General features: G+C 46.1%; 1 protein-coding gene across 1 annotated transcript; it reads right to left on the bottom strand.

The window, feature by feature from the left end:
* Window positions 1–568: 568 nt before the first annotated feature.
* On the bottom strand, window positions 569–11,684 carry TAGLN3 (transgelin 3; the record flags this gene model as incomplete). Its single annotated transcript, XM_082003559.1, has 4 exons — window positions 569–1,069; window positions 5,299–5,401; window positions 10,479–10,653; window positions 11,505–11,684. The coding sequence occupies 4 exons, from the start codon at window positions 11,682–11,684 to the stop codon at window positions 928–930; spliced, it is 600 nt and encodes a 199-aa protein (XP_081859685.1). The 3' UTR covers window positions 569–927.
* Between the last annotated feature and the right edge of the window lie 537 nt (window positions 11,685–12,221).

Here is a 12,221-nt window from a genome sequence, read left to right as displayed (position 1 = left end):
CAGCAAAAGCTCAGGGAAGAGGAGGAGGAAGGGGGTATGTCTGTGGTAACAAGCACCCATCGTGCATGTTGAGGCCCTGCCTTCCAGGAGGTGGCGGGACGTCTGCCTGCCCGTGGGAAGTAGAGGATTAATTCCTTATTTTGCTTTGGTTTCACACACGGCTTTTGCTTTCCCTGTTAAACCGATTTTCGCTTGATCCACAAGTGTGCCGGCTGCAGTCAACCCAGCACACTAGGTCAAGGGAAATCTGTGCTAAACTGGGTGGGACTACATGAATCAGACTCAATGGATAATACACCTTTTCTTCTTTTTAGGAAAATATGTTGGGTGTGCCTTTAGACAAACACTAAACTGAACATGTGCCACAGACTGTAAACACTATAGCAAGGGGTCACTCAGAGAGGGCTCTGGGTTTCAGACGAGACAGATGGACCATTCAAAACATTTAACTCCCCGGCACTGTACCATGTGGCCATTGGTTTTAATTGCATTTACCTCCTTTAAATAACGAGTCTACGAGGTGTCTTTAATTTGTCTTTATTCTTAGGTCAAACTATCATCACTGAATTGAAGAACGAGGTTACTGGTTGAAATACAAGTGCGGTGTGAGACAAATATGGAAGATGACACTTTGCAAATAAATTAATACAGAATAATTGTCTTTGCATAGTTCAGAAGTGAAAAGTAGGAGGCAGCAGTGCGCACGTGCTGTGAACTGACACACACCACCACGAAAACCCAAGTTCCTAGGTGAACTCTTGCAGCTGCAAACAAACCAAACCAAACCAAAAATATCCCAAACCTTACAGAGCACTAACTAGTGAAAACCAGGCAGAAAGGGAACCGATGAGCTTTTTTTTTGCCTTTTTTTTTTTTTTAACAGACCATGCGGCAGAAGGAGTGTTTTCTCTACAGACAGAGATGCTTTTAGATAATCTGCCTTGGCATCCCATAGCCTGTCATACCCGACTGTGATGCTCCTTTGTTGCTGCCCATCTGAAGGCCTATTACATTCTGTCCCTGACGAAGCTGCTCTTCTGAAAATCCTCGTCGATTCTGCTGTGCTTTCCTGTCCAGATACACACAAAAAAAGCAACATCATACACACATACCATCATTCTGCGTATGCCCAGAGGATCGTGAAAAGCAATCTGAAATTGGCTCATGTTGACAGATGTGTCCCCTGGAACACAATATTTCATTTGCACCATCCCATGGGCTGGACAATACGGTCTGGGCTAATTGCTTTTCTGCAGTTAGAAGTAATGCTGTAGCCAAAGCTACAACACTTCAGACTTTCACTGTACCTCTTATTCCAGACCCTCAACGGACTTCCCCAACAGCTATGACAGGTAAAATATTTATGTAGTGCTGTATATAACACACATGATAGGGTTAATTTGTGTTAAGTCCTATAGCTCTTAACAGCTGTAGATCTGATCAATGAGACCCTTACCTGTGCTGTAATACAAGTTGATACCCATCTAGAGCAACAGTACAAACTGGTATGGTTTAGTGGGCATGGTGGTGTTGGGTTGATGGTTGGACTTGATGATCTTAAAGGTCTTTTCCAACCTTAATGATTCTGTGATTCTGTGATTAATTTAACTCAGTGGAGTAAATAAGAGCTGAATGTACCCGGAGAAACAACGGGACAGCGAAGTGACTTGCTCGTCTTTTTGCAGAGCGGACAGAACAATTGCTCTGTTGCCATTTCCAGAACTCTCTCCGCTAAGCAATAGACTTTGCCCTTTGCACCTGCGTCTCAACTGTATGACGGCCCTTTATCTTCTGTCAAAACACACTGACCACTTTTGTTCAGTGTCCCTGGTCTCAAAAGCCCTTTGGATCAATGAACCTTTGTCGGAGTTTAAAAGGAGCCTCTTTTCCCTGAGAAGAGCACTGAGGGCCAAAGTGGTGGTTTAAGAAGCACCACAAAAGTTTGTACTTTGCTGCCTTGCAAGAGTTCATCTGGAATTGATCTTTCCTTTATACAAGGTGGGAAAAACAAGCAAACTGCAAGGGAGAAGGATCAGCCTGTTGCTACCAAATAAGCTGTACGGATCAGCAGAGCCCCAGACCGAGGGAGGCTTTCCATCAGCCAGGCTCTACTCCCACCCAGGTACAATCTTTCTCCCTGCTGTGTCTGTTTGTCCCGGGATCAGGTTCCCCTGCAATATGGCACAGCGTTACAGTTCCCTGCGCTGCCCACCCCACCCCTAGATGAGAACGCCAGATGAGGCGCCTGCCACGACTGAAAACCATCAACGCGATCCCCTCTGTGAGGGTCCGATCCTGTACCGTGCTGAGCACCCTGGCTCGAATCCAAAGCAGCACGCACTTACACTCTTCGCTAGGCTGAGGGTGACCAGGACATTGCAGGAGAACCCGTGTTGGCGTGAAAGCCCAGCAAAAGCGAGAAAGATCCACGGGAAACCAGTACTGACCTGCCGTTTTTCAGAACGGGTCTCCAGTGTTAACGTATAGACTAGCAAGAGGGCTTATAGAAGCCCACCACAGGCTCTCGGACCCCACAGCTCTTGTCGTTTCGGAGGGAGGCACGCAGAACTGCGGGTGCCTCAGAAAGCAACACCCCCGCCCCCCCAGCTGCTTCATTTCTTTTTCAGAATACTTACACAGGCACCAAACTACTGCCAGGATCCCCACGAGAGGTTGTTTTTAGAACTACACCTATTACTTAGTTCAACCGCAGGTTCAGTGTCTGTCTTTATTTTAATTAAAATCACAGGAATGCATTCTATTATTTTTTTTTCCTCTTTCTTCCTAGAATTTTCAGCTGTGTTGTGGAGTAATCCCACAGAAAGTTGAAATGTAACTCTGAACAGGAAAAAAATGAGAACTGCAAAGAAGAAATAAAAAGAGAGACTAAAGGGAATCCTGTATATGCTAATAAAAGTTGATTACATATGCAGTTTGGATCATACAGTGCTATTTTTACCATCATAAGCACCGCATTTAGTATATGATGATCTTACAGATGACAACACGTACTTACATTTTTGCTTTTAGGTTGGTGGAAATGGCCCAGAGGTGAGGGCAAGTCTATTCCCCTCGATGTCTCACACTATGTCAAGTTCTGTTTGGCCTGTCTGCCATCACCTGGCATCACCTTTACTGCAGACTGAGCCCACCAGATCTGTTAACTTTTTGTGCCACCTTTGCACCAGTGCTTGTGGTTGCCAAACCACAAGATGACAAACAGCCATGGATCCATGACCCTTGCTAGGGCATGCAAGGAAGGGGGAATGGGGCCTGATGGGACTGGGTATCTGAGACACTGGCAACGGCAAGTTAAATGGCTGACCTCAAGTGTGGGGGTATCTTAATCGCTGTAGATCCCTGCATGGATACTGTTATTCCATTTAATCTTGACTTCTTTCAATTTAACTTAAGGCGATTAAGAATCATCCTGAAAGCCCTGACTCAGGACTAACACTGGGTGGCAGTGAGGGGGCCTGATCTGCCTTAAGGGCTGGGTAAGCTGCTCAGAAAACAGCTCCTGATCTGCAGTGTTATTTCCTTATGGAAAAAACACCAGTTTTTCCTTAAGGCAAGGGCTATAAAATGGTATTTCAGGGGCTGTAATAGATATGGATTGGCTACCCAAGAAGCATGGGCAGGACAGACAGCTAGCAGAGACGAGGAGGTGATCACATCTTCATTTATGCCAGTGAAAACTGTTCCCACCCACAATTAAGAGTCCAGATGAAAATTAATTTTTCCATGTAGGACTTTGTTTTAGTTACGTAAAACAAATAAGCCTGTCTGGGTCACAGTGATTTCATGTCTGGTTTATATTAAAGCATGTAACTGGATTTGAACTCAATTTTAAACCCAATTATATTCCATAAATACAAGACTATTTGTGCACTGTACTAAGTTAATTTAAACTAATTTCATATGAAGAATGCATAGGAATTTGCACTTATTCACCCAAAATTCAAGCCTCCCTTAGCTTCAGTTAAACCAGTTCAATGTTTAAGACAAACCCAGTGAAGTTTGCTTTTACTTTTGTTGAGCTGTACCTAGAGATCAGAAAATTCAAAAAAAACAAAGACAAGCAGCCAGCACTCTTTTTGCTAACGTGCCTCAGACATTTCAGCATAAGAAATACTCTTGGATGGCAGAATCTCATGTCAGTAATAGGCCTGTGGGGCAGGAGGGCTGAACTGTGGGAAGATTTCTTTTTCTTCCTGTCCCTGCTTCTCTGCCTCCCTAGCCAAAACAAATAGAGTTTCAGAGCAAACAAACAGCTTTGCCAAGACAGAGAATTATCCACAGATAAGTGGTACTCCCCAAGAAAAAAGATCACTAGAAAATGAAATCATTTTTTGTTTGATAAAAAAATGGAAAGCGGCTTCATGCCGTCTCTTTGCTCGGTAAAAGGGTCACTATATGGGGGGTTGCAGACATCCATGACAGTCTTGTCTTCATTAGTCTTTCTGTCTGTTACCTGATGTGAGGCAAAAGTACACTCTTCCTGCCAGCTACTCTTGGGACAGACATATCTGCATGGCTGCTGCCATGTTCGTTCCCTTTTCTTCATACACGGATATGGAGGATTAACCGAAGCTGCTAAACGGAGGAACACCATCAAAACTGGTGGCTGAATTTCCTAAGCATCGTTGCTCTTCTTCTAGGGAATAAGAGCCAGGGATAACATCAGTGGACAAGAAAACTATGTCCCTTCTTCAGTGATCAGTGCGGGCCCCTCACGCAGCAAGACGGACACGCTACGCAGTCGGCTGGAGCAGGGCGCGTGCGCGACCAAAAACCACCCACCCAGTAGTGTCCCCAGGGGTGCGCGCCCGCGCCCGCAGCAACGCAGCCTGCAACGGCCTCGTTCAAAAGGGGTGCTTCCAGGAGAAAACCAGAGCTGGGGCCACGCTACTCGTCCCGGTAGCGGTCGCGCTCTCCCGGCCGTGGGGCAGGAGGGACAGGTGAGGTGGCACCAGCGGGGGGGCTACACGAGAACAGGCACAGCTCCCACAGGGTCCTCCCCAGCAGCCCTGGGGCAACTTCGGGCCGACAAGACAGGGCAAGGCGTGGGCCTAGCAGCGATGCCGATATCGCTGGGAAACGGTGAAGGGTAGAAAATGTTGCAGCCTGGTTGGGTCTTTGCTTCTAGATTGCGGAGAGAAAATCTCTCCATTACAAGGAAACTTTGGAAAGACTCTTCCCTTCCTTTCCCAATAATTTTCCTTAAAGCCTAAAGGCAGATGGTATTACCAGCTTACCGGGGAAGACAGCTGTGACCAGCTGTGCTTTGGACTTTACCTGTGAAACCAGGATGGATCCCCTTTGTAGCAGCCGTCATCCTTGGTGACTGCCAAACTGCCGAGAGCCATTAAGGTTCTCTGCACTGCTGCCATGTCCTTCCCTAGAAAGCCAAACAGTGAAATTGATGTAAGAAATCCTTGCACAGCAAATAGCTTGGCACACCAACAAACAGCCTTATCCAATGTATTAACTAACTCACTCGGCTCCCCTGAAAAAGTGCATTAATAGCATCATAAATGCCATTTCACCATTGCTGAAATGCAGGTATTGACACGCAAGGGCTTATTAAAAGTCGTCAAAGGGACAGCGTTAAAGTGCAGCTTGACAATTCAGGCGTTTCCAGGTTTACAGGCCTCTGGCTATTTTAAGGCCTTCTAGATAATCCCTTTGGCAAAATTTTCTCCTAAGAGATCACTTTGGTGTACAAAGAACGGTAAACATTACATACTCAGTAAAATGTGGTTGAAGGAGACCAGTGTGTTAAATAACAGTGCTGTGTCCCAGTGTCTTCAGCTGTAAACTGCTGAGACTGATCCCACCATTTAAACCCTGCAATTCCCCACAGTCCCTGTGCTAACAGTCCTTACAGCAGTCCTGGAGAGCTCCAGTGCAGGTAACTCGTATCAGTCTTTCCCAATTTAACCATCAAATCGCCTCCCAAATCCCTCCTACTGGCTTCCTTTCTCAGCCTGCCAAAAAATCAACGCTCTGCAGGTCCATACCTTCAGTTCCTGCCATCCAGTCCGCTATTCCTCCACTTCCTCCCCATGTCACCTCACTTCATTCCTCGTTTCAAAAAGTCAGGGCTCATCTCATCTTTAGCCAAGTAAAAGTTACATATCTGGTCATCACTAGTTCTTTATGTTCCCTCCATAAACAACAGCGAGAGAAAAGCTTCTCAGGGGATTATTTATCCCATCTGTATTGGGAAGGGTGAAATTGCCTATCACTTGCACACCTTCCACCTAGCTGAAAATTCACCAGGTTTCCGAGAGGACGCCTTACACCTTTGAAACATAGGCTTATTTTCAATAGAGGTTTGCATTTAAAAAATGCTATCCCCTCCTGTCTCTCCTTCCAAAAGAGGATAATATATACATTTTCCTTTTTGGTCAACGTCTTCTGCTGATTCCTCCAGCAAATTAAAACAAAACAAAACAAACAAACAAAACCCAAAGGAGACATGGAAATTTTTAAAAAATTAAGATTGCTCCTTTTTTCTTGGTTCTTGCCCTGCACTTTGTCATTTGGTGTAAAAAGGGCAGGGAACATAAAGACGTCAGAGTCAGACAGACTCTAGCCCATTACCCAATCCAGACATGTTAACTTTTGGAAAGCTTTCTAGCAAAAATGATTTGCAGCACGTATTTCCAATCATGTGAAGCGGTAAGTTATTGGAAATCTGCCTTTTGCCTCTCCGTTCTTCTGAAATCGTTCCATAAGTGTTCCTATGACGCCCTTCCCTTTCTTTCTGTTCCAGTTCTTCCTCTTTCCTAACATAATTTATCTCGTTAGCAGATCTGATTTTGACTGTAAGAAGTTCTTCACATGGGAAATAAGTAATCCATAAAAACGTGAGATACTAGAGACATGATGATGATGACGGCAGGTTTCAGAAATACCTCCAGTGGGTCAATATTAATGAAAATCACGGCGGGTCAGCCAGAGCGCAGAGGGAAGCGCATGCTGCACCTTCTGTGTTTATGCCACGCATCGCCCTGATTACAGGCAGACGCAGTTCAGGGCTTTGGTTCATGCAAACCAACTGCGTGACACGCCGGCTGGAGTGGGGAAGGCTCCCTAAAGCTGAAGACATCCAGCAGCTTCCAGCCGTGGCTGCCATACAGCCTGTTAAAGTTCACGGCAATCCTACCTGCAGGGGACCGTTGGCTCAGAAAATAAAAGGTCAGCCACCCCGAACCCTCTTTTACTGTGTCTGTGGGGGCGAAGCGCAGCAGACGGGCTCCTCGCTTCGGAGGGCAGCCGGAGAGCCGACACCCCGCACGCGGGCGCCGGCGGAAGGGCGCGAAGCGGGAGCGCCCGCAGCCCCCCCCCGCCACAGCAGAGGTGCCGGAACAGATGCCACGGGCAATGTCCTCGGGATGACCCCCCGCGTCACGAGGAGCGCGGTGACCGGCTGGGTTGAAGAGGGACGCGAAGGAGGATTTAAAAGTGAATGAGCCGAATAACGAGGGCGAGGGGAGGAAAAAGGGAAAGAAACAACAAGAGGGGCAGCCGAGTCTGACCGCCGGCCGCGCGGAGCCATCGGGCAGCCCCCCAGGTGCTGCCCGCGGCTCCGCTTGCTTTGTCAGCGGCGAGCGGGAGAGGCTGCAGGGGAAAAGCAGCCCGAGTGGGAGCCGAGTGCCACGTGCCAAAACAAAGCCACGGCCACGGCCCTGCTTTGCAGAGCCTCCTTGCTGCGTACGGAGGATGCCGCGGGTGAGGGAAGGCCCCCAAATCCGCGTGGTCTGGTGGTATTTGCCCTCTTCCAGCAAAGGGGGACATGGGGCTCCGTGGCCAGCATAAAAAGGGGCTGTGAAAAATTTTAAATTTCCGCTGAGAAAGTCACCTAACGCTGCAGCCACCTGACAGAAGGGATAATGGGCACCCTCTAAAGCCAGGCTGGACGCTGCCGTTGCAGAAGACTGCAGTCGGTGCCTTCCCGCAGCTCCGGGCTCACGGCTGTCCGTGTGGGCCGCCTGCCCGGGCCCCAGCCTCAGCCTCCCTGAATGACGCTGCGGGGACCCACGGCATTTCTTCTGCATCCTCAGCCTCCTCTGCAGCGTGCTTTGGACAGCCCAGCCTCGTAGAGGACCTTGCACTGCCCGAACAAGGAGGAAAGGGCCTCTGGTCACTTCTTATGGAAAGCCTTTCTCTTTGGAGGAAAGCTGGCGGGAAGGATTTTTTTCCAGGTCCAGAAAGGGGAAGGTCCAAACCCAAAGACGGAGAACTGCTCTGCATAGCGCTCCTGAAATGCTTTTGTGTAAAGGCTGTACCCAGAGGGACAGCTGCCTCTTGCCTGCCTGGGAATATACTGGGGAGGTATCTGTAAAAAGCGGTGAACATAGCATGCTGGGCATGGATGAGGGAAAGCTGCTCAGCACGGTGCATTTATGTAAGAAGGGACCAAAAGAGAGGTGATGCTTCTCCGGGACCAAGAAGTTGCGGAGGTGAAGAAGAATGCACCAGATGGACTGAGTGAGTTTGAAACAGCCAACAGCATATTGCATCCTAAAACATTTTCATTAATCATTACAAAGCAAAAGCTCTCGGAAAACAATCGGTGCCAAACAAAAGCTGTTTTTCAGTCACACATACTTTTCTTTCCCTGCGAACACACACTGACATCTCCTCTCTTTCTAAAGAGGTTATGGTGTGAAGTGTAGGAGTGCTGTAATGATGAAATAGGGAAAAAGAGAGTGTCCTTTCTATGCAGCTAACGCACCCCGGTTCAGACAATTCAGCCCCGAAGCAGCACAGATGCTAGAGGTCAGAGTTACGGTTAGACACAAAAAGCTTGCAGCGACTCGCTGCCAGAGAGACGTACTGTTCCATCTCAGCACCAAAATGAGCAGCCTGAGGGATGAAAAGGGAGTGGGAAAGTGAGGAGACACAGCTCAGGTTTGGGAAGTCCTAAAATAACAGTGGAGAAAAGTCTTGTATGTCTCCCTTCCTAGGTTGTGAGCTGTGCTTTGACTTCTGTCCTCTGGCAGTTACCAGCCTTTTTTTCCTCGCATCTGTTGAGAAAAGGTGATGAGTGAAAGGAAGAGAAATGAGAAGAGAGCCACCATCATTAGGAGCTTTTCGTCTTCAAAGCAAGTCCTTTTCATCGTAAGGATCAATGTACCAAACTTTCATTTGCGTGGTGTGAAGCCATTATGAGATGCAAAAGACTGCGAAGAACAGCATCTGAAATGAGCTATTATCATCCCTTACAAGATAGATGGAGCTTCTTTCAACAGCCTGCTAGGCTGAGGGGAGGGGGAAGGGTGTTACTCTAGGGAAGTGAAGATCCCTTCATTTAAGACATTTAAAGGTAGATTGGATGAAACACTAAAGACTGAACTGGAAGGAACAATCCTGCCTGTGCGCCCAAAGGAAGGATCTGTCAAGCAAATCTGGCACCCTGAGAACATCACAGGTCCCAGTAACTCCAGCTGTCGGTATATCCTTCCCTTCCAACCTACCCACAAAGAGCTTCCTAGGCTTTCATTCCTTGAACTGCCCTTCAGAGGAGCGATCTCTTCCACACATCCCAACAGCCTGTGAAAACAGGCCCCACTTTTTTTGCTCCATGTGTGTTCCTACACAAACCAGCTATCTCAATGGATTGCCTTCCTCTTTCCACTGTTTCATTCTCATGGCAGGTCTTTGACCCTTTCGCTACCCTGCAGCTGTCCTTGTTTTGAGCCCTCACACAAAGCGTTCGGCGTCTCCTTGCCCAGAGGGATGCAGGGTATAGCGCGTATTTGGTTAGAGCATCAGGAAGAGACGCATTACCACAGAAGTGGGCATAAACAGCCGTACGAACGCACAAATGACGCAGCTCTTCAGGAACTAGAACGCGCAGTTTCCACTTCGAGCATGGGATGGAGATAGCTTTCGCCTGGGTTACTGCAAAACCACAGGGACACTGAATTTTTTTGCTGTTGCCATAGTGACCTCTCTGAAAAGACTGTATCCTTAGCAAGAGATGCTCAGCTAACACTGTGTTAGCAGTGAGTTTTGCTTCTCGCTGCTCATAAGCTCCACAGAGGCATTTATGCTCCTGGGAATGCATTTTATAGCTCTAATTTAAGCTTTGCTTATGATTTGAAAACTGCAGTAAAATCTCATCATCAGAAAATAAGGGTTTTCTGTATTTGCTATTAGAAGCTATTTACTTGGAAATAATTGGCATAGAAAACATTTGTTTTATTAGGTCTGCGGATTTCTATTCGAATGATGGGCTCATGGATAACACACGAGCTTGGAAAGGCTCCGTTATGCCCTCAGGGCACTATAAATCCCTCAGAGGAGATAATGCACCACTGGAAGAACATGGTAATGAGGTAAGGCAAACAGAAACAAAAGATAATTACATTGGAGAATATGTCTTAGGCAAAATGGACTATTACAACACATCAAAGCAAAGTAAAATGAAGGCTGCAAGCTGACTTCCAGTTTATTATTTTTACCTTCCCATAAATCCACTGTCTGGAAAATATCTGTTGTTCTTACTCCGTAGATTTCAGCAGCTTTTAAGAACTGAGAAATTTGTTCCATCTGCTTGAAAGCCATTTTTGATTCAGAGATCTTTGCAATGGGCTCATTTCCCTTTGGATGTAAACTGTTTATTAACTTGCATAACAGCTGAGAGATAAATAGAGAAACAAAATTAGAAAGCAGTCACCAAACTGGAAGGCAATTTCTGCACATGAAATGATACTGCAAAATGCTTTTGACCTGGCCAGTTTCTGTCAGGGACACAGTTTCTTCAACTGAAAACAAAAAAGTGAATTGATAATAATCAAACTATATTAAAAATGCATTAAAGCTTTCATTAACTGATGGCAATAGCCTGACCATATAAATCCTAATCTGCTAGAAGCAACAAAGCAATCACTGGTAAAGGTTATATAACAACTGACAGAGAAGAAACCACACGCCCGAGCCAAAAAAATAAGCAATGTCAATTGAAATATTGTTAAAGTCACTTTGGCAGAGATTCAATGATTAGCGTATTCTTACATCCCACTGCAAACAGCAGCATCTGCCTGTTGTTCAATAAACCAATGGAGTACAATGTTTTAGCTACAGGATTATTCCCAAGAAGAAAACAGTTATGACATAATCCAATCCTGCAAATTTTCTATATTTCTTCACCTTTCCCTGGCAACACTGATTATTTCTTAAGGAGAAAAGTATACAGATGATTTTAAAACAGATCTTGTTTAACTGTATGAGAAAAGGTGCTGAAGGAATGAGTCATACTCATATATAACGTGCATGACTCATAAGAATCATAAGTACCGTGCTAATCCTAGCGCACTAGTAGAATAATTATCTTCTGAGATTAAGATTCCTGGTCAAAAGGAAATAAATCAGATGCATATATTTCTGCACTGGCCATGAGCTCTGACCAATTTAGCTGGATAAAGACAGAAAACAGGGATACTCTCCGTATAGACCCATGCAAGTGTGTAACTGGACAAAACACTTACCGTTCCATCCATCAACCAGGTCTGAAAATGTTGCCTTCCAGGAGGAGGGTGCTCTATCTGTTCTCCACACTGTACAATAATCCAGTTCACCAGCCTAGACTCTAATTCCGGGTCATATTTCTGTTCAATCTTTTCCTGAACTTCTCGGCTTAAGCCATAGCTTGGTCCTCTGTTAGCCATCTCTGGAACCAAAGCAGAACTTAGTGGGTTGAGTCCTGATCCGCAGCGCTGAAGTATGCACCAGAAAATTAAAGACTACAAGAGTGAGCAGCCTGCCCCATACGTTAGACAGTTGAACAGATGTTCATCAACACTGAAAGCAACTGTATGGCACCGGTTATAGCTGTTCTGCAGAACAGGGGAGGGGTCAGCGAGGGAAAATCCTTTTCCAAAAGCACAAATAGGCTACAACCTTTTTTAAAAAAAAAGGAGGAAAAAAACGAAATCCCCCCGCCCAACCACAAAACCAGAAGATAAGCAAGGTTTAAAACAGAGTAGGTTTTAAAGAGAGGCTTCTGCTATGTTTACAGAGAATACAATAGAGTTCTCAGATCAATGTTAAAGCTGGCTGCAAATCCAAAAGCACTTTAAAATTGCCTACCTAATACTTGCTAACAAGAAGAATGCTGTACATGGGAGCTCAAGCAATCCGATTAAAGACGCAGTCAGCCTCTTCCTCAGCAGAGATGCAGGGATGGAGATCCAGAGACCAGCGAA

The sequence above is a fragment of the Phaethon aethereus genome (genome assembly GCF_964289735.1).
Source record: "Phaethon aethereus genome assembly, chromosome: 1".
NCBI classification, from domain to species: Eukaryota; Metazoa; Chordata; class Aves; order Phaethontiformes; family Phaethontidae; genus Phaethon; species Phaethon aethereus.
This window is presented reverse-complemented; position numbering and strand designations above follow the sequence as displayed.